Below are 22,677 nucleotides of genomic sequence, written 5' to 3' on the forward strand. Positions count from 1 at the left end.
TAAAATCAGTCTGTGAAGGTTCTCAGACATCCAGGTCATCGTAGTCTAAGAAGCTTGGAAAGAAAAGCGTCTGGACTTCTTTAAGTTTCCTTGAAGATGTTTCACCTCTTATGAGAGAAGCGTCTTCAGTTCTAAGAGTCAAATGGTGGAGTGGGGCAGTCAGTGAAAGGGCAATGGTGGTGGCTCAGGGTTTGGGGGGTTCAGAGGGAAAAGATGAATGCAGGTCTGGAGTTGGTGTGTGAGAGCAGGGAGTGAATCTGATCAAACATGAGTGTCATGAAGCCTGTTTGCAGTTATTTGCACTGTTTTCCACTCTGGATGTTGTTTCTGTTCAGCTGTGAGTATAAAAGGCTCCATTCTACAACCTGTTTGTGTTAGTTGTTCAATAGAAACATTATTTGGTGCTGATGTTGCACTTCTTTTAGTCACAACCAGAGTTTTTGAAGTCTGCATCAGACTGATTTAAATGACTTTTGAATATTACTTTAAATACTTTAGATTTAAAGTTCTGAAAAAAGTTTAAATACAAAGATCAGTATTGTCTAATGTTTTGGCTGCAGTGTGTTTTTGCAGACAGGTATAACAGAACAGCTTTAGTGTTTAGATTTTTTAAACTTGAGTATGAATTTATACAAAATGCAGCAAGAGATTAAAAAAAAAAAGTTTGATCATAAAATCGACTATATTGGATTCATATCGATATCGGACATAAAACGTGGCATCGTTCCATCTCTGCTTTGATTAGAGACACAGCTCTAATCAAAGAGATGGTCCGCTTGCCTCCGCCCCAGAGAGAAGGGTTACATCTCAGAGCTGCTCAGTCCTAGATCCTGCAGTTTCCTGTCCAGCTTCGAGGGAACGATGGTATTGAATGCTGAGCTGTAATCTACAAACAGCATTCTCACATACGTGTCTCTCTTCTCCAGGTGTGACAGGGCAGGCCGGGTCCTCAGGAGGATGCAGCCTATGAAAGTACTCACTGGCTGTATCACAATTCAGGGTCTGAAGCCTTAACGGTCCTCAAGGGCCGCGTACTCAAAGACCGCAAAGGACGGAAGTGCGAGGCTTTTGAAATGGGACGGCAGGAGCAGGAACATGAATAATGACAGTAGATGTTTGTGTGAAAGTGCTGGAAGCAAATGAGTGTGTGATGTTCTTTCAGTGTTGCACTTTGTAGACGCTCCCTGAGCACTGGTCTCACAGCCAGCTGCACATAGAGACCAGTGTTGTTAGTCCAGGTCAGAAGATGACTTGTTGGAATGAAAATGAGCTTGTAGTTTGTCTGCTTTAATAATGTGACTGGAAAAAGGTGTTGGACTTCAAATATGTCCATTTCTGTCACACTTCACCTTTAAAAGTGAAGCCATGTGGTTCCTGGAAGGAAAAACACGACTTTTTCAAGTCTTTGTCCTGTTTTTATGAGAAATGTACGACTTTAATGTGAAACATTCAGAGTTTTTTCTCTTGTTGTGTTTGTTTGAAGCTGCTTCCAGTTGGCTTCAGCTGTTTGGAGTTTCCATTTTCTAAACTTCTACATTCTGAACCTTCTTCAGCTCTGAACAGATGATGAAACACTGAATGATTTCAAGCACTTTGTCTAATAAACTTACATCTTTCATTCTTTATACAGTGTCTGTGGTTTGTCAGATATTGGCCTTGATTATCTGGCAGCAGCGCTGAAGTCCAACCCCTCGTATCCCACAGAGGTGGACCTGAGTGGAACCTACAGCAACCTGCAGGATTCAGGAGTGAAGCATCTGTGTGATTTCCTGGAGAATCCACGATGTCGATTTGAAACTCTGAGGTCAGTCAGCATGTTTTAGTTGTGCTGAGATGAATATGATGTGAAAGTTGTGCTGACACTAAACTGCAGACATCAGGCTGATATTATACTGATCCACACTGAGGATCTTCATGGTAAAGTCTGTTTTCTTCTTCTCTGGTTTAGTCCATTGACTGCAGCAGAACAATGTTCACATTTCAAACAGTGATACTCAACGTATGGCCCGCGGCCCACACGCGGCCTGCCCACCTTTCCTGATTCAGAGAGAGGGGACCCTGATTAACTGTGTAGCTTCTTCCTCACAGTTCTAAGTATCAGACACAACAATGAATAATCCACAGCTGACTGTCTTTAGAGGGTCAAAGGTCACGGCACACAGCAGACAGTCAGAAATATTCTAACTCTGATCATTTATCAGTTGTGACACTGTGAGACTTGATCAGAGGTGTGATCATCACAGCAGAGGCCTTTGTGTCAAAGTCACTGAGGATCAAACAGAAACACATGAAGCAGATTTTCCTCTTCTGGCTTTTTATAGCAGATAACCTTCAAAATATTCTGCAGTCGATCAAAAACTGAAGCAAACCATGAAGCAACATGTGAACATGAGCTGATGCTGCTGAAGTGAAGCAAAGTTACAGAGGTTTGATTACAGACACAGCTGAGAGTTTGTAATCTGTCATCATTTTAAAAAGTTTCCATGGAACAGCAGAAATGAGGCTTTACTGTCAGAGGCCGACAGCACTGAACACAACAGCAGACTGGTGGCTAATAAACAGTGAATGATGCAGAAACAGATGTTTGAAGCTGTTCTTGGAGTACACTGAGAGAGAGAGAGCTGTGCAGGCAGGAACAGCCAAAGTCAGAGAGAATTCATGAGCATATTGATCAAACGTGAAGCAGAGTTTGGATCTTCTTTTGCTGCTGCTTCACTCAGTTTTGGTTGGAGACAGATGAAACCTGCAGCTTCAGGATCTGTGAGCTGTCCACTTTCAGCCCCGACGGCGTGTCCGTGTACGTGCCGTCGAGTGAACGATCCACGCTCTGTGTTTCCATCTTTGTGTGTTTAGCTGCTCTCATTTACTGTTTTAGCTGTTTGCTGCTTGTTGAAATAGTTTGTGAGCTTTAACCTGAGATTCTGGCAAAATACATTTATATTAAACATCGATTCAGGATTGAATGAATCAACATCGTTTTATTCAAATTAAAACCATTAAAATGGGAACATGAATTTTTTACAGCCGCCTCTAATGCTGGGTAATGTCAGCTGGTCCATGTGCAGCTGGCTGTGAGGCTCAGGGAGCGTCTACAAAGTGCAACACTGAAAGAACATCATCCATAAATATTGAGTAAGAACTGGACTCTCATACAGCGAGACTCAAATGCCTTTAAACATCAGCTTATCCTGCTGATCCAAGTCCAACACTGAGTTTGTAAAAACATGTTTGTCAATCATTTTGTTTGGTTTCTGAGGAAAATGATTCAATAACTTGCTGCTAATACACAACATTTCATCATATTTCCTCATAACCCTCTTTTGTCTGACCATTTGATCCCATTTGAATTTGCAATAAAGGATCCACAGAGTTTGGTGACAATAATGACAGTAGATGTTTGTGTGAAAGTGCTGGAAGCAAATGAGTGTGTGATGTTCTTTCAGTGTTGCACTTTGTAGACGCTCCCTGAGCACTGGTCTCACAGCCAGCTGCACATAGAGACCAGTGTTGTTAGTCCAGGTCAGAAGATGACTTGTTGGAATGAAAATGAGCTTGTAGTTTGTCTGCTTTAATAATGTGACTGGAAAAAGGTGTTGGACTTCAAATATGTCCATTTCTGTCACACTTCACCTTTAAAAGTGAAGCCATGTGGTTCCTGGAAGGAAAAACACGACTTTTTCAAGTCTTTGTCCTGTTTTTATGAGAAATGTACGACTTTAATGTGAAACATTCAGAGTTTTTTCTCTTGTTGTGTTTGTTTGAAGCTGCTTCCAGTTGGCTTCAGCTGTTTGGAGTTTCCATTTTCTAAACTTCTACATTCTGAACCTTCTTCAGCTCTGAACAGATGATGAAACACTGAATGATTTCAAGCACTTTGTCTAATAAACTTACATCTTTCATTCTTTATACAGATTGAAGAGCTGTGGTTTGTCAGAGATCAGCTGTGATTATCTGGCAGCAGCACTGAAGTCCAACCCCTCCCATCTGAGACAGCTGGACCTGAGTAATGACTCCTCCTGGTTTTCGATCAACAACAGCAACCTGCAGGATCCAGGAGTGAAGCATCTGTGTGGTTTCCTGGAGAGTCCAGGATGTAAACTTGAAACTCTGAGGTCAGTCAGCATGTTTTAGTTGTGCTGAGATGAATATGATGTGAAAGTTGTGCTGACACTAAACTGCAGACATCAGGCTGATATTATACTGATCCACACTGAGGATCTTCATGGTAAAGTCTGTTTTCTTCTTCTCTGGTTTAGTCCATTGACTGCAGCAGAACAATGTTCACATTTCAAACAGTGATACTCAACGTATGGCCCGCGGCCCACACGCGGCCTGCCCACCTTTCCTGATTCAGAGAGAGGGGACCCTGATTAACTGTGTAGCTTCTTCCTCACAGTTCTAAGTATCAGACACAACAATGAATAATCCACAGCTGACTGTCTTTAGCAGGTCAAAGGTCACGGCACACAGCAGACAGTCAGAAATATTCTAACTCTGATCATTTATCAGTTGTGACACTGTGAGACTTGATCAGAGGTGTGATCATCACAGCAGAGGCCTTTGTGTCAAAGTCACTGAGGATCAAACAGAAACACATGAAGCAGATTTTCCTCTTCTGGCTTTTTATAGCAGATAACCTTCAAAATATTCTGCAGTCGATCAAAAACTGAAGCAAACCATGAAGCAACATGTGAACATGAGCTGATGCTGCTGAAGTGAAGCAAAGTTACAGAGGTTTGATTACAGACACAGCTGAGAGTTTGTAATCTGTCATCATTTTAAAAAGTTTCCATGGAACAGCAGAAATGAGGCTTTACTGTCAGAGGCCGACAGCACTGAACACAACAGCAGACTGGTGGCTAATAAACAGTGAATGATGCAGAAACAGATGTTTGAAGCTGTTCTTGGAGTACACTGAGAGAGAGAGAGCTGTGCAGGCAGGAACAGCCAAAGTCAGAGAGAATTCATGAGCATATTGATCAAACGTGAAGCAGAGTTTGGATCTTCTTTTGCTGCTGCTTCACTCAGTTTTGGTTGGAGACAGATGAAACCTGCAGCTTCAGGATCTGTGAGCTGTCCACTTTCAGCCCCGACGGCGTGTCCGTGTACGTGCCGTCGAGTGAACGATCCACGCTCTGTGTTTCCATCTTTGTGTGTTTAGCTGCTCTCATTTACTGTTTTATCTGTTTGCTGCTTGTTGAAATAGTTTGTGAGCTTTAACCTGAGATTCTGGCAAAATACATTTATATTAAACATCGATTCAGGATTGAATGAATCAACATCGTTTTATTCAAATTAAAACCATTTAAATGGGAACATGAATTTTTTACAGCCGCCTCTAATGCTGGGTAATGTCAGCTGGTCCATGTGCAGCTGGCTGTGAGGCTCAGGGAGCGTCTACAAAGTGCAACACTGAAAGAACATCATCCATAAATATTGAGTAAGAACTGGACTCTCATACAGCGAGACTCGAATGCCTTTAAACATCAGCTTATCCTGCTGATCCAAGTCCAACACTGAGTTTGTAAAAACATGTTTGTCAATCATTTTGTTTGGTTTCTGAGGAAAATGATTCAATAACTTGCTGCTAATACACAACATTTCATCATATTTCCTCATAACCCTCTTTTGTCTGACCATTTGATCCCATTTGAATTTGCAATAAAGGATCCACAGAGTTTAGTGACAATAATGACAGTAGATGTTTGTGTGAAAGTGCTGGAAGCAAATGAGTGTGTGATGTTCTTTCAGTGTTGCACTTTGTAGACGCTCCCTGAGCACTGGTCTCACAGCCAGCTGCACATAGAGACCAGTGTTGTTAGTCCAGGTCAGAAGATGACTTGTTGGAATGAAAATGAGCTTGTAGTTTGTCTGCTTTAATAATGTGACTGGAAAAAGGTGTTGGACTTCAAATATGTCCATTTCTGTCACACTTCACCTTTAAAAGTGAAGCCATGTGGTTCCTGGAAGGAAAAACACGACTTTTTCAAGTCTTTGTCCTGTTTTTATGAGAAATGTACGACTTTAATGTGAAACATTCAGAGTTTTTTCTCTTGTTGTGTTTGTTTGAAGCTGCTTCCTGTTGGCTTCAGCTGTTTGGAGTTTCCATTTTCTAAACTTCTACATTCTGAACCTTCTTCAGCTCTGAACAGATGATGAAACACTGAATGATTTCAAGCACTTTGTCTAATAAACTTACATCTTTCATTCTTTATACAGATTGAGTTTCTGTGGTTTGTCAGAGATCAGCTGTGATTATCTGGCAGCAGCACTGAAGTCCAACCCCTCCCATCTGAGACAGCTGGACCTGAGTAATGACTCCTCCTGGTTTTCGATCAACAACAGCAACCTGCAGGATCCAGGAGTGAAGCATCTGTGTGGTTTCCTGGAGAGTCCAGGATGTAAACTTGAAACTCTGAGGTCAGTCAGCATGTTTTAGTTGTGCTGAGATGAATATGATGTGAAAGTTGTGCTGACACTAAACTGCAGACATCAGGCTGATATTATACTGATCCACACTGAGGATCTTCATGGTAAAGTCTGTTTTCTTCTTCTCTGGTTTAGTCCATTGACTGCAGCAGAACAATGTTCACATTTCAAACAGTGATACTCAACGTATGGCCCGCGGCCCACACGCGGCCTGCCCACCTTTCCTGATTCAGAGAGAGGGGACCCTGATTAACTGTGTAGCTTCTTCCTCACAGTTCTAAGTATCAGACACAACAATGAATAATCCACAGCTGACTGTCTTTAGCAGGTCAAAGGTCACGGCACACAGCAGACAGTCAGAAATATTCTAACTCTGATCATTTATCAGTTGTGACACTGTGAGACTTGATCAGAGGTGTGATCATCACAGCAGAGGCCTTTGTGTCAAAGTCACTGAGGATCAAACAGAAACACATGAAGCAGATTTTCCTCTTCTGGCTTTTTATAGCAGATAACCTTCAAAATATTCTGCAGTCGATCAAAAACTGAAGCAAACCATGAAGCAACATGTGAACATGAGCTGATGCTGCTGAAGTGAAGCAAAGTTACAGAGGTTTGATTACAGACACAGCTGAGAGTTTGTAATCTGTCATCATTTTAAAAAGTTTCCATGGAACAGCAGAAATGAGGCTTTACTGTCAGAGGCCGACAGCACTGAACACAACAGCAGACTGGTGGCTAATAAACAGTGAATGATGCAGAAACAGATGTTTGAAGCTGTTCTTGGAGTACACTGAGAGAGAGAGAGCTGTGCAGGCAGGAACAGCCAAAGTCAGAGAGAATTTATGAGCATATTGATCAAACGTGAAGCAGAGTTTGGATCTTCTTTTGCTGCTGCTTCACTCAGTTTTGGTTGGAGACAGATGAAACCTGCAGCTTCAGGATCTGTGAGCTGTCCACTTTCAGCCCCGACGGCGTGTCCGTGTACGTGCCGTCGAGTGAACGATCCACGCTCTGTGTTTCCATCTTTGTGTGTTTAGCTGCTCTCATTTACTGTTTTATCTGTTTGCTGCTTGTTGAAATAGTTTGTGAGCTTTAACCTGAGATTCTGGCAAAATACATTTATATTAAACATCGATTCAGGATTGAATGAATCAACATCGTTTTATTCAAATTAAAACCATTTAAATGGGAACATGAATTTTTTACAGCCGCCTCTAATGCTGGGTAATGTCAGCTGGTCCATGTGCAGCTGGCTGTGAGGCTCAGGGAGCGTCTACAAAGTGCAACACTGAAAGAACATCATCCATAAATATTGAGTAAGAACTGGACTCTCATACAGCGAGACTCGAATGCCTTTAAACATCAGCTTATCCTGCTGATCCAAGTCCAACACTGAGTTTGTAAAAACATGTTTGTCAATCATTTTGTTTGGTTTCTGAGGAAAAAGATTCAATAACTTGCTGCTAATACACAACATTTCATCATATTTCCTCATAACCCTCTTTTGTCTGACCATTTGATCCCATTTGAATTTGCAATAAAGGATCCACAGAGTTTGGTGACAATAATGACAGTAGATGTTTGTGTGAAAGTGCTGGAAGCAAATGAGTGTGTGATGTTCTTTCAGTGTTGCACTTTGTAGACGCTCCCTGAGCACTGGTCTCACAGCCAGCTGCACATAGAGACCAGTGTTGTTAGTCCAGGTCAGAAGATGACTTGTTGGAATGAAAATGAGCTTGTAGTTTGTCTGCTTTAATAATGTGACTGAAAAAGGTGTTGGACTTCAAATATGTCCATTTCTGTCACACTTCACCTTTAAAAGTGAAGCCATGTGGTTCCTGGAAGGAAAAACACGACTTTTTCAAGTCTTTGTCCTGTTTTTATGAGAAATGTACGACTTTAATGTGAAACATTCAGAGTTTTTTCTCTTGTTGTGTTTGTTTGAAGCTGCTTCCTGTTGGCTTCAGCTGTTTGGAGTTTCCATTTTCTAAACTTCTACATTCTGAACCTTCTTCAGCTCTGAACAGATGATGAAACACTGAATGATTTCAAGCACTTTGTCTAATAAACTTACATCTTTCATTCTTTATACAGATTGAAGAGCTGTGGTTTGTCAGAGATCAGCTGTGATTATCTGGCAGCAGCACTGAAGTCCAACCCCTCCCATCTGAGAGAGCTGGACCTGAGTAATTACTCCTTGTTTTTGAATAAGAACAACAACCTGCAGGATCCAGGAGTGAAGCATCTGTGTGGTTTCCTGGAGAGTCCAGGATGTAAACTTGAAACTCTGGGGTCAGTCAGCATGTTTTAGTTGTGCTGAGATGAATATGATGTGAAAGTTGTGCTGACACTAAACTGCAGACATCAGGCTGATATTATACTGATCCACACTGAGGATCTTCATGGTAAAGTCTGTTTTCTTCTTCTCTGGTTTAGTCCATTGACTGCAGCAGAACAATGTTCACATTTCAAACAGTGATACTCAACGTATGGCCCGCGGCCCACACGCGGCCTGCCCACCTTTCCTGATTCAGAGAGAGGGGACCCTGATTAACTGTGTAGCTTCTTCCTCACAGTTCTAAGTATCAGACACAACAATGAATAATCCACAGCTGACTGTCTTTAGCAGGTCAAAGGTCACGGCACACAGCAGACAGTCAGAAATATTCTAACTCTGATCATTTATCAGTTGTGACACTGTGAGACTTGATCAGAGGTGTGATCATCACAGCAGAGGCCTTTGTGTCAAAGTCACTGAGGATCAAACAGAAACACATGAAGCAGATTTTCCTCTTCTGGCTTTTTATAGCAGATAACCTTCAAAATATTCTGCAGTCGATCAAAAACTGAAGCAAACCATGAAGCAACATGTGAACATGAGCTGATGCTGCTGAAGTGAAGCAAAGTTACAGAGGTTTGATTACAGACACAGCTGAGAGTTTGTAATCTGTCATCATTTTAAAAAGTTTCCATGGAACAGCAGAAATGAGGCTTTACTGTCAGAGGCCGACAGCACTGAACACAACAGCAGACTGGTGGCTAATAAACAGTGAATGATGCAGAAACAGATGTTTGAAGCTGTTCTTGGAGTACACTGAGAGAGAGAGAGCTGTGCAGGCAGGAACAGCCAAAGTCAGAGAGAATTCATGAGCATATTGATCAAACGTGAAGCAGTTTGGATCTTCTTTTGCTGCTGCTTCACTCAGTTTTGGTTGGAGACAGATGAAACCTGCAGCTTCAGGATCTGTGAGCTGTCCACTTTCAGCCCCGACGGCGTGTCCGTGTACGTGCCGTCGAGTGAACGATCCACGCTCTGTGTTTCCATCTTTGTGTGTTTAGCTGCTCTCATTTACTGTTTTAGCTGTTTGCTGCTTGTTGAAATAGTTTGTGAGCTTTAACCTGAGATTCTGGCAAAATACATTAAAAAATCGATTTCACGTTATCCAAGCCAGAATCGATTTTAATCGATAAATCGATTATAAAAACCAACCACTTGTGCTGATGTTCCCTCCTTGAATGCACAACAAGTACGGTGCTGGTCTTTCTCGGGTGGACCAGAGACAGATTGAAGTCTTTCAGGCTTTAGTGCCGACTTCCCTGACAGAGGCTGGACTCCATGGTCTGCACAGGAGGCTTCTACACTGTGTGGAGGTGACTCCTGGACTCGAAGACAGGCTGCAGGTACATGTGTGATGAAGAGGACCTACAGCAGTGTGATGGAGCTGCAGGTGTGAAGGAAGTCCTGCTGTCCTGTCCCACCCTCATCTTTGCTTCCTCTGTCTTCTCTGGACTTGTCCTCCTGTTTCAGAAACAGCACTGCTTCATGCCGAGGGTGGACGGGAGCGTTGGCTCTGATTCTTTTACCGTCCACCACAAGGAGACACTGATGCTGACCTCCTGATTCATCTGCATGTGTTCTGCTTCACACTGCTCACCTCCACCAAAGACTTCACAAACATCTTCTTTCTTTGAGTCCAGTTTGTCCCACAAACACTTCCAAATCTCCTCCTCTGAGATTCTGCAGCTTCTTGCAGTGTGACTCAGCTGACTTCTGACAGACCACAGACCGGCACAGCATCCACATGTGTCTCCTTTCAAACAGGCTCTTGATGTTTCCTCCCACATCATTCTGGCCTCTCAGTCTCCTTTGTTCTCCAGCTCTGTAGCTCCAGCTGGTGAAGCTTCAGTTTCCATGTTGGTAACAGTAAACTACAGCCTCTGCTGTCAGCTGGGTAACTAAACAGAGCTGCAGCACGTCTCTGCGGTGGTGCTACATCCAGCCTGCAGACGGCCGTCTACATGTTGTAGTGGTTTACAGTCGCCAGGGGGCGCTGTCCCAGCCATGCAGGCAGTGGGCTGCTCTGCTTGTGCTGTTGTTGGTGAAGCTGAAGTGAAAGCGAGAGTTAAAACCCTGAACAGTGTCCACTGAGCTTCTCATGCTCAAAGAAGTTTAACAGGAAGGACGACTCGTCCATCAGGCGTCCAGCTGTCCGTGACCATGTCCACAGCAGAGTGTGACCGAGGCTTCATGCTAACACGCACACATGAAGCTAATACCACCACGAGCAGCTGCTCAGTGGATTTGGAGGACAAATGTCTGCAGCTTCTCACAGGCAGTATGCAGAATGTGGATCTCCACAAAGACTGTGGAGAGCTCGTCCCACACTCTAAATCCAAACTTGTCTGCACAAAACTTCTCACACGTTCCCGTCACAAGTGTCTTCTAAGTGAAGCTACCAGGTTCAGGTCCAGCTTGTTTATCTGGAGCTGCAGGAGATGATCCATCCTCACAAAGCAACACAGCAGATATGCAAACACACAACACAACCAAAGGATTCTCTCTGCATGTCTGTGGCTGATGCTGCTGGAACGAAGCTGTTTGAAACCTTGTTGTTCTGCACTTTGGGACCAGAAGAGGAAACTGAAGCTCTGTGCAGAGGGTCCAATGGAAGCAGCCAAGCGCGGTAAGTGTCTGCTGTACAGGGATGCTGGTTCAGCTGTGGCTCAGTTTCACAGTGTGACTCAATAAAAGCAGCAGGAAATCAAAGCTTGATGCTTTCATCAGTGTGGAAATAAGAAAGTTTCCTGTGACAGACGCTGGAGCTCTTTCACTCTCAGCTTCACAGTTTCAGCTTCAAACTTCTTCCAACATGTTTCTAATACGGCCACATTCCACCTTAATGGAGCTGATATCTTGTGCATCAGCACATTTTCTAAAGGCAGCGATCACATCTTTAGTTTTGGATGTTTAACTGCAGATTGTTTATGTGTTTATAGCACATTAATTACAGCAGCAGCGTTGACCACAGTGCTGTACAAGAATCCAAAATAACGATTAAAATAACTCCTAATATTAATATCACACATCAAATATCAAATAACTCTCATGCTGTATTAAAAGCCAGTGAATACAAATGTGTTTTAAGAGCAGATTTACAGAGACTGACAGCAGGAGCTGGGGCTGTTCGATAGAACGATGTATATATGATGACCATATGAAAACGTCTATCGTTTCATATCACGCTCTTTGTTTCCTGCTTATGTGTTTGTGTTTTCCAGATAAACCTTTCAAAATAAATCTGAAGATCCTGTTGAGAGTTTTCAAAATAAACACAATACAGTACTGCGGTCGCTCGTTTATCGAGTTACGTTCTAAAAATAAGTCTCAGAATGAAGTAGCAGCTTTATGTTTTACAAGTATTATAGAAGTTTTAAGGCAGTTAAACCCTCACTGCACACTTTCTACACTTTTCTCAGACAGGCATGAACATTTTCACACTTTTCTCTCTTGTTTAAACAAAGTTCAAACCTTCATAGAAAAATAAGTTCATTATTAAAGAGTGAAAGCAAAGTGTTTCTGAAACGTGTCAAATCAGCCTTTGCTGGCATTAAATGAGCTTCTGTGTGAGGAGCACTCGTCCATGGCCTGGGCTCCTCGCTGTCAGGTAAAGTTTCATAAAGCTTTTGAGTTTTTCTGCAGATAATGTTGGTGTCCAGCACGATGTTCTTTTTCCTGCGGTCACTGAGCCACAAAGCCAAAGCTGACTCCATCCTTACGATGTTCTTGTTGTGGACAGTTACAACCTTTTTGCCTCCTTGTTGAAACTATGATGGTCAGCATCTTTTTTTTTTTTCTTTTTTTTTTTTTTGCCTGTCCCATTTGGTTCTTTAGCCATCAGAATTGTTGTCTGAAGACCAACAAGGATACCCAATGGATTTACTTTGGTAAATGGATCTTCGTGGCATTGCCGTATTGGTCCATTTGGTCGATCTTTGTTTTTATTATTTATTATATTTTATTTTCAGATGTTACAGACAGGACAGACATGAGTGAGGGATAGGAAAGGGAGAAAGAAAGAGGAAGGAAAGGAAAAACAGAAGGGGAGAGGGACAGTGAGAAAGGGGGGGAGAAAAAAAATAAAAATCTCCTGGATCACCTGTTGAGAGAAGAATAGAAGACAAGCAAAAAAACAAAAAAAACAAAGCAACATACTAAACACAACACCATCGCATTAATCTAGCTAAGTGTAAACAGCAGTAAATACTAAATATTCAATGTTGTTGTGCAGCACGCAGGACAGATGTGCTTCGAAGTAGCAGCCAAGAAAGGTGTAATTTGGGTCTACGAGCAGTGAACACCTGTGTGCATACCTGTGTGGATCAGCGTGCTTGTATTCCAAAGGTTTCTCCATGTAACGATCTGCTAGGGAGTGTGGGGGGGCCTCAGCCCCGTCCTCCAGGGTATGAAGCAGGTATGGAGGAGATCAAAACTCCAGACATCCAGAGGCCCCCAGAACACAAGAGACCAAGGAAAACCAACAGAGGGGCAGCCGCGCCACTGTCCCAGTAAGAGCTGAGGAGAGTCCCAGATGAGGGCTCACTCAGCAGCCGCGGAGCAGAAGCCAGGGGGAGTTGCAGTGACGCGCCCGTGAGCTCCGCCGGCAGCCAGCTGTGCCTGAGTGACCGAGCCCCAGGCCGAGAGGCCGGGGGCACCCCACCTCCGAAGTGGTCCGAGCGAGCCCCAGGTTCCAGGCCCCGATAAGCGGCCGCCAAGGAGTGAGCCGGTGTGTACCTGGACGCCCACCCCCAGACACAAAGAACCACCAACGCACCGACACCTGAGGGAGTCCGCCACCGGCAGGGGAAGTGGTGGTGGGGGGAGATAGGCCTCCAAACCTTGGAGGGCCTGAGGTGTCCCCAGAGAGGTGGTGTCTGATACCCAACCTGACATATAGACACAGACATACAGGCACACACAGACACAAACATCCATTCCCCCCCTCATGCTCTCATATGCACTCACTCCACACTCAACCAACGTGGAGACAGACATAAAGAGACGTTGTACACACGATCACACTCCCCAAGCGTACTCTACAAACCGGGTCTAGGTACCCTTGCCCCTGGAGGGGGGAACTGCACCCAGACCCAGGTGGTGTTACCCTTTTCCCTGCGGTGGGGGGAGGCAGACCACCCCGACTCCGTAGCAGCAGGGAGGCCCCACACTCCAGACCGCAGTCGGACGGCCAACTCCTCCTAGCCCTCCCGCTCCAGCAGGCCGCAGAGAATGGGGGTGGGAGAAGACTCCAAACCTCCCTCCACCCGCTCATTGTAGTGTTGATGCATGTGTGTTCTAAGGTGCAATTAAAACCCAGGAGGGCATGGAGCTACCTGCCAGAGAGCAGCAGGTAAGTGCATAGTCCCTCCTGCTAACCCTCAATGACTAAGTGTATTTAAAATTGAGAGTTGGGCAACGACGCCAGGGGTGGGGTGTACACCCTGATGGTACTTTGGACTCCGTGTATCGTGCCCACCCCCAAGATCCTATATGTATGTGTAATGAGAGTGTGAATAATGTGAATGTCTAAGTTGTGGGATAAAATTGAGGCAGAGGCAGCCAGAAGAAGACAGAGAGGGGGGTAGCCTCCTCTGCACCCTGGTGACATACCCCTACTCCAAGGCCCTGCATGTGTGGGTGGTTGTGGTGGAGCGGGAAGAGGGAGGCAGCTGGAGATGGGGAGGGAAGGAAGGGAGGGGCAGGTAACCCCTCCCTGGGGCCAGCTCCCCCGCTGACCCCAGTAGGCACTCCCACACTCCGCGACCCGCCAGGGAAAGAGGACCAGCATCTTCCTCTGCCTTTGGCTGCTACCAAAGGTGCAAAACGCATCGTCATCATTGTTGTTTGTTGTGGACAAAACGTGCAAACATACAGTGCAGCACTGCAGAGTCACGCTGCTGTAAATTTGAACACATTCTGTACTGTACAGGAGACACGGCACGAGATTGACTGACAATGGTCTACAGCCAATCAGGACGCAGAACACAATGCGCTGTAAAAAACAAAAACATGCAAAATTGCACAAAAAAGATCAGCGAAACAGCGAGGCCGCCAAAGGTGAACTGTGTTACAGCGAGGGACCAGCGTATATGTGGTTGTTGGGACGATAAATGTCTTTGAGCTTGTGTCAGAAGACGAGCTGCAGCTTTCTGGACCAGCTGCAGTCTTGCCAGGCAGGTCCCACTAACTCCAACATATAAGGAGTTACAATAATCCAGCTGGGACGTCATGAAAACGTGGATCGCCCGTTCAAGGTTTTTAAAAGATAGAAATGATCTCACCTTAGATAAAAGCCTCAGTTTGAAGAAAGACCGCTGTACAACTGAGCTCAGCTGTTTTTCAAATTGCCGTCAAATATAAGCCCCAAATGTAATAATGTGATTTAATAAAAGAGCTGAACCAGTCTAATAGAGCGCCCTTGATGCCGCCATGCTCCAATGGTGAGGTCAAGATGCTGTGGTCAAGGCAGCGGTCAGATCCAAAAGCACAGCTGAGTCTCCTGATCAGTGGCTGATAAAAGATCATTAAGAACTTTTCAAAGTGCAGTTTCAGTGCTGTGAAGAGCTTTAAAACCAGACTGAAACCTTTACAACAGATTGCAGCTGAACAAATATAATCTTTTACAAAATCTTCGACAGGAAGGGAAGCTTTGAAATAGGCCTGAAGTTTGAGCGGACAGAGGATCCAGATCAGGTTTTTAGTATAGGCTGTACAACAGCATGTTTAAAACAGGCTGTACAACACCTGAACTAAGACTGCTGTTAAAAATCGCTAAGATGTCGGAACCGACAACCTTTAAAATCTTTTTAAACACGTGTTGGAACAACATCATTTGGACAAGATGATGTCTTTATAGCATCACATCGTTCCTCCACCTGATCAAACCACACAGGCTCAAACTGATCAAAAACAGCTGAGCAGGTGAATATTTTAGCCCCGGTGCGATCTCGGGCGAGAGTATCGATGATGGCCAAAGGGCAGCGTCCAGCTCTACGGCCGCTGAAGAGCAGACTCAACAGACGCGCGTGATGTGGATCCTACTGCTCTAAAATTGGAGCTTCTTCAATCCATTAAAGAGGACATTAGTACGCTGTTAAAAGAAGAACTCAGAAATGCATTGAAAGAAGATTTTGACAATATAAGGGCTGACGTGCAAGGACTGAGAAATGAGATCGCTAACAGCATGGCGGCGACGTGCGGCAAAGTTGATGGAGTAAAGGTTACAGTGAAAGAAGCTGAGGATGGGCTGTCAATGTGGAGCGATGAGGTGACCACCCTGCAGTCTACAGTAGAGAGTATGAAGGAGGAGCTGTCTGACCTGAAGGATAAATGTGATGAAGGCAGGAAGCGGAGAGCTAACATCCACATCATAGGGATCCCAGAGGGCCTGGACTCGAGCTCCTCCACGGCCGTATCCGTGCTACTACGTGAAGTGCTGGGTATGGATAAAGACGTTATTGTCGACCGCTCACACAGGAGCCCTATCCTGAGAAAGCCAGCTGGTAACCCGCACGCCGTCATAGCCGAGCGTCACTACTACCAGGATTGTGTGGCTACGCCGTGCCAGGGCCCAAGCCCCGCTTGAGTTTAACGGACAACCTATTGCAATATTACGACTGGGCGATATGACCCAAAGTTCATATCTCGATATTCTTTAGCTGGATGGCGATATACGATATATATCTCGATATTTTTAAAGCCAGAAAGTTCGAACAAAAAGAGAGTTCTTAGTCAAAGCTGTGTCCCAAATCTCACACAGGCACATTTATTAACATACAGCGTAGATGTACATGAAACAATTACTCAGGAATAAATGATCAGCATTTATTAAATAATAATGCTCCATAAATAAAAGAAAACTGTTGTTTTTGTGCATAACAAAAAGCTCACAATCGTGCAGTCAAAATGTAAACAGACGCTGAGCATAATAACAAGCAGCTGCTCTGTTCCCAGGTTCTACTGCGTGACTGACAGCCTGGAGTTTGAAACCCTCTTTGTAACCGTGTCTCTTACAGGTGCCATTTATGGTCCTTATACACACTCAATACAGTAATATTACGTTGAAGCAGAGTACGTATCACTCCGCGAGGCTCCTCATAGCTGTAATGCTCCAACAATCCATCAAGCGGTGCGGCCTCGTAGCTGAGCAAAGTCGTACCAAAACATCTTTTGAAAGGTTTCTGAGCGCCGTGTAGCACATAAAATCGGTTCAAGGTCAGTAAGCACAACCAGAATTCATCCATAAGCCGCACTGTCGATTTATGAGAAAATTACAGGATTTTAAGTGCAGAAAACATAGTTTATGGTTTTCATTTGATCTTAGCAAATATCTACGCCTCTAATTGGGACGACCACAGATTTTTCACTAATGTCTTTGCGCGGCTCCCCAATATGTCATCACACAATATCATCTTTGAGGGAGACCTAAACTGCTCATTATCTGCTATGGACCACAGTTCACACAAAAGTACACTTAGTCCAAACTCAGCATGCGTCATTCAGAGCTTTCTTGATCATTATGGGCTGGCTGATGTATGGAGATTTCATAATCCTGCTTCACATCAATACTCTTTTTTTTCTAATGTCCATAAAACATATATTTGTATAGAAAAACGTCTCCCTTTAGTTACAGAATGTGATTATAAGACTCTGGTGATTTCTCCTCTTGTTTTTTCAATGTGTATTCCTGATGCCTGCTCCAACTATCAGCCATGGAGATTCAACTCAGTGTTGTTAGCAGATGAAGAGTTTGTCAGTTACAAAAGGTCTCAAAGAGATTTTTTTTCTATCAATCAGACCCCAGAGATGTCATCATCAGTCATTTGGGAATCTCTAAAAGCATCTGAGAGGCCAAATAATTTCATTTTGTGCCAAACAAAGTGCAACACTGAAAGAACATCATCCATAAATATTGAGTAAGAACTGGACTCTCATACAGCGAGACTCAAATGCCTTTAAACATCAGCTTATCCTGCTGATCCAAGTCCAACACTGAGTTTGTAAAAACATGTTTGTCAATCATTTTGTTTGGTTTCTGAGGAAAATGATTCAATAACTTGCTGCTAATACACAACATTTCATCATATTTCCTCATAACCCTCTTTTGTCTGACCATTTGATCCCATTTGAATTTGCAATAAAGGATCCACAGAGTTTGGTGACAATAATGACAGTAGATGTTTGTGTGAAAGTGCTGGAAGCAAATGAGTGTGTGATGTTCTTTCAGTGTTGCACTTTGTAGACGCTCCCTGAGCACTGGTCTCACAGCCAGCTGCACATAGAGACCAGTGTTGTTAGTCCAGGTCAGAAGATGACTTGTTGGAATGAAAATGAGCTTGTAGTTTGTCTGCTTTAATAATGTGACTGGAAAAAGGTGTTGGACTTCAAATATGTCCATTTCTGTCACACTTCACCTTTAAAAGTGAAGCCATGTGGTTCCTGGAAGGAAAAACACGACTTTTTCAAGTCTTTGTCCTGTTTTTATGAGAAATGTACGACTTTAATGTGAAACATTCAGAGTTTTTTCTCTTGTTGTGTTTGTTTGAAGCTGCTTCCTGTTGGCTTCAGCTGTTTGGAGTTTCCATTTTCTAAACTTCTACATTCTGAACCTTCTTCAGCTCTGAACAGATGATGAAACACTGAATGATTTCAAGCACTTTGTCTAATAAACTTACATCTTTCATTCTTTATACAGATTGAGGAGCTGTGGTTTGTCAGAGATCAGCTGTGATTATCTGGCAGCAGCACTGAAGTCCAACCCCTCCCATCTGAGAGAGCTGGACCTGAGTAATGACTTCTTGTCTTCGACTAAGAACAACAACAAGCTGCAGGATCCAGGAGTGAAGCATCTGTGTGGTTTCCTGGAGAGTCCAGGATGTAAACTTGAAACTCTGGGGTCAGTCAGCATGTTTTAGTTGTGCTGAGATGAATATGATGTGAAAGTTGTGCTGACACTAAACTGCAGACATCAGGCTGATATTATACTGATCCACACTGAGGATCTTCATGGTAAAGTCTGTTTTCTTCTTCTCTGGTTTAGTCCATTGACTGCAGCAGAACAATGTTCACATTTCAAACCTTCAAAGAAGAAGAAAAATCCTCCACTGGAAAATTCACTGTGAAACTCTCAAACTCTTCATTGCACCTTAAAGTCTGTCTGACACTGAAATCCAAAGCAAAATGTGCGTTTGCTTTACAGACAGCAGTCCAACACAAACATACACACATCATCCAAAACACAGTCCAACATCCAAATCTCCTCCACTGCCAGCATGAATGATGGGAAAGAGAAGGAGGAACACTCTGACATTCAGGGTTAGAATGAGTTTCATCAAGCAGACTGTGAAGATCAAAGCTGCATTAGAAAGCTTACATGAATGAATGAGTGGACAGAAGTGGACAGAGATCATCTGAAGCACTTCAAAGGCTTTAAATCAGCACATTTCTCTTTATTCTTTATCAACTCTGTTAGTTTCTCTCAGTTTTCTGTGGAATGAAGCTAACAGCAGGCTAATAAGATGCTGACCAATAGGTTTCTATTAAAGGTTGTAATTTGTATATGAAAAAGTGCTTTGGCTCAGCAGGGATCAGCTTACAGGTAGAATACAGCTGCTGGATGGGATTAGCATGTCATAGCTATCTACCAAACTGCTAACTGGGGGATTTCAGGCCATCTATGGATCATTTTTGCTAACTGTTTATTCAGCTTAGGCTCACAGGGCTGCAGCCTGTGCCCTAGCTGTCATAGGGCAAGAGGCGTGGTCCACCTGCACAGGTGAGCAGTCCATCACAGGGCCAACAGAGAGCGACAGAGAAGCACTCCCTCACATCCACACCTACAGCCAATGTAGAAGCACCAATGAACCTAAGCAGCATTTCATTGGACTGTGGGAGAACATCCAACCTCCACAGAAAGGCCCAGCTGACCAACAAGCTTCAACCTACAACCTTCTTGCTCTAAGGCACTAGTGCTAACCACTTTTGCCCATTTCAGCCCAAATCCTGCATCTTCCTGTTTCTGACTCCAGGCCAGCTCCACTAACACTTTCTCATCAGACACTGCCACCTAGTGGAGGAAGTCTTAGTTCCATTTGAAGCTTCAGATTACAGTTAGTTCCTTTACAAAGAGGTGGAGGTGGTGGGGCCACAGCACCATCATCACTGAGTGCCATAGGACACTTAACCTTTGTTTCCATATGCTGGGAACTTCCTGTTGTTCCCAGGAGGACTGGAAAATGTGTGAAAATCTCCCAGTCAGTTCCTCACAGCACACTTCAATCATTTCCCTCCCACAGCATCAGGACCAGGGCTTTTTCTCTCTTTGGTCCCACTAAGAGATTTCCACACAAACACCTCATCAGTGGGACTCTCAGAGCTACCAGCCCTTTGCTACAATCACAAAGCTCTTCATTGAAATCAATGATATCAAAGCTGGAATCAAATGAGTCCAAGTCTTCTGCTGATTCAGCATCACATTCATCTTTGCTCCTTGTTCTGCATCCCCACCATGGACTTCATTCCTTTCCAAGCCAGCCTTGAGTGTCCTTTATTCAGCTCATCCTCTGCTTTACTTTTACACCTGATTTTAGCTGCTTTATCTCTCTTTCAACAGGTTTCTGTGCCTCAATCTTTTTCTTCTCTCCCTCATAACAAGACAGCTTCTTCTGCCTGAGAACATGTTGGAGTGATTTACTAATCCAGGGCTGCTTATTGGGGAAAATACTTCCTGTTTCCAAAGTAATCCCCATTTTTCCCAGAAAGAAATGTCAGTAGAAATCGATGATCTAAGTGAGAACATGAGCCTTTAAAAAGTCCCAGTGGGTGCAGTCAAAGCAGTCCCTCAGTCCCAGTATAGAGTCTTTGGTCCAGACTGGAACAGCTGTGTGCCCAGTTTGAGCTCTCTTCAGTGCTGTGACCTGACAGACCCAGAGGGGCCATCACATCACATTTAGAAGCTCCCCTGATGGAGCCACAACACATGTCCAATACTTAGTCTGTCTTGTTGGACCAACTGGAAGAAATGATTCAAGGACTTAGTCACAGAACAGAGATTCAAATCTCCAAAATCCAACTGGCTGCATCAGGACATATAGTCTGAAACTCTGCACAGTTTCCTGTTTGAAGCTGCTTCCTGTTGGCTTCAGCTGTTTGGAGTTTCCATTTTCTAAACTTCTACATTCTGAACCTTCTTCAGCTCTGAACAGATGATGAAACACTGAATGATTTCAAGCACTTTGTCTAATAAACTTACATCTTTCATTCTTTATACAGATTGGAGAGATGTGGTTTGTCAGAGATCAGCTGTGATTATCTGGCAGCAGCACTGAAGTCCAACCCCTCCCATCTGAGAGTGCTGGACCTGAGCTTCAACAACCTGAAGGATCCAGATGTGAAGCAGCTGTCTGATCTTCAGCAGAGTCCAGACTACAGACTGGAGACTCTGTGGTCAGTAGAGTGATGGAGTGAGTGGGTGGTGCTGTCAGCAGTATTGTACTAAACACAGTCAGTATGAAACAAAGATCCAGTGTTTCCTGTAAAGCTGCAGCTTCTCAGTGAAGCTGTGAGAGGAGAACGGTGACAGGCTTCAGGATTGGACACAAACACTTCCTGTTTCTCACCTTTATGGTCACCATAGTAACGGCTGACACGCTCTGATCAAACACTGTCAACAGCCAATCAGCTCTCTGAACAAAGCAGCACGCAGACCAATGACTGCATTGATTTCCAAGTTTAAAGCAGTGAAGAACACAGTCTGTAGGTGAGGAAGAATTTAGTGAGAGCAGATGTTTGGATGGAATTCCTCCAGTTAACAGCTGGAACCGTCCATCTGGATTGTTGGGCTTGTTGTTGGGGTTCCTACAGAGCTCAGAGTGGACACACCAAGGTTCTTCTAATGAATGAAAGTCCAAACTCAAACTAGGAGGGAAAAACATTTTCAGCAACTTCAATAAAAATCCAAAGATTAGAAAAAGTGAAGCAACAATGAGTCCTAGTACAGTCCCAGCACTGACGTCCCTGCTGCTCTTTATACTGGATGTGCTGCATCACTGACTGACAGCTGATGAAGAGTCTCTGGAAACACTCGTTTATCTCCTCTGCTCTTCCTCCTTCTCTCTGCAGGAGGTGATGATGGTAAACAGGACGGTGTGTGTGCTGAGAGAGGAGCAGCTGTGTCCTGATGATCCAGAGAGGTTGAAGCAGCAGCAGCTTGTGTGTAGAGACGCTCTGACTGGGCCATGTTACTGGGAGGTGGAGAGGAGAGCTTCATCCAGCAGTGACTGACAGAGGAATGAAGTGCAGATGACTGTCAGTGCTGCAGAGTGAACTGCTCTGAGAACAGCTCCACTGTCAGACACAATGTAGAGTCCAGCATCAGCCCTGTGTGTCCCTCTGGATCTGACAGAGGATCATCAGTGTATCTGGACTGCTCTGCTGCTGCTCTGTCCTTCTACAGTCTCTGCACAGTCTCTGTCTCACTCTGGAAAGATTTTACAACTTGTTGTAATTACAGAACGTTAATATAATATTCAAACATGTGATCTTCTCTTTATTTCTGAATCTTTACCAAATAAAGAAAAACCAAACTAACAAACAGAAGCTGTCGTGTCCTTTTTCACCACATCTGTGAATCTTTTCTGTGTTTTTCCTCTTTTCCTCCTTCCTGCAGCTCCATCTTCATCATTCTGTGTCCAGTATATGTGAACACGTCCAAAGCATCTGAGCCTCATGTTACCCGTTTGTGTGAGTTACGCCTGTCGTTGTGTTGTATAAATAAGGGGCAGGAGACAGCGCTGGATCTCCGAGTTCTTTACTGTCAATTTCTGCAACATCTGCAATATCTAGAAATGCAAACCTGTGAGCTGTGTGTGTTGTGCGTCTGCTCGGCCACCTCTCCTCCGGCCGTGCTG

General features: G+C 44.0%; 1 protein-coding gene across 1 annotated transcript; it reads left to right on the forward strand.

The window, feature by feature from the left end:
• Positions 1-173: 173 nt before the first annotated feature.
• Positions 174-22,346, forward strand: LOC146608853 (ribonuclease inhibitor-like). The gene is made up of 7 exons (XM_085348698.1): positions 174-223; positions 1,631-1,804; positions 6,220-6,420; positions 8,527-8,724; positions 18,465-18,665; positions 21,041-21,214; positions 21,890-22,346. Exons 1-7 carry the CDS (start codon positions 174-176, stop codon positions 21,894-21,896), a joined length of 1,005 nt encoding a protein of 334 aa, XP_085204824.1. The 3' UTR covers positions 21,897-22,346.
• The last annotated feature ends 331 nt before the right edge of the window (positions 22,347-22,677 follow it).

The sequence above is a fragment of the Diplotaxodon limnothrissa genome, linkage group LG23, assembly GCF_057381915.1.
Source record: "Diplotaxodon limnothrissa isolate DT_005_m linkage group LG23, D_limnothrissa_male_GT1.1, whole genome shotgun sequence".
NCBI classification, from domain to species: Eukaryota; Metazoa; Chordata; class Actinopteri; order Cichliformes; family Cichlidae; genus Diplotaxodon; species Diplotaxodon limnothrissa.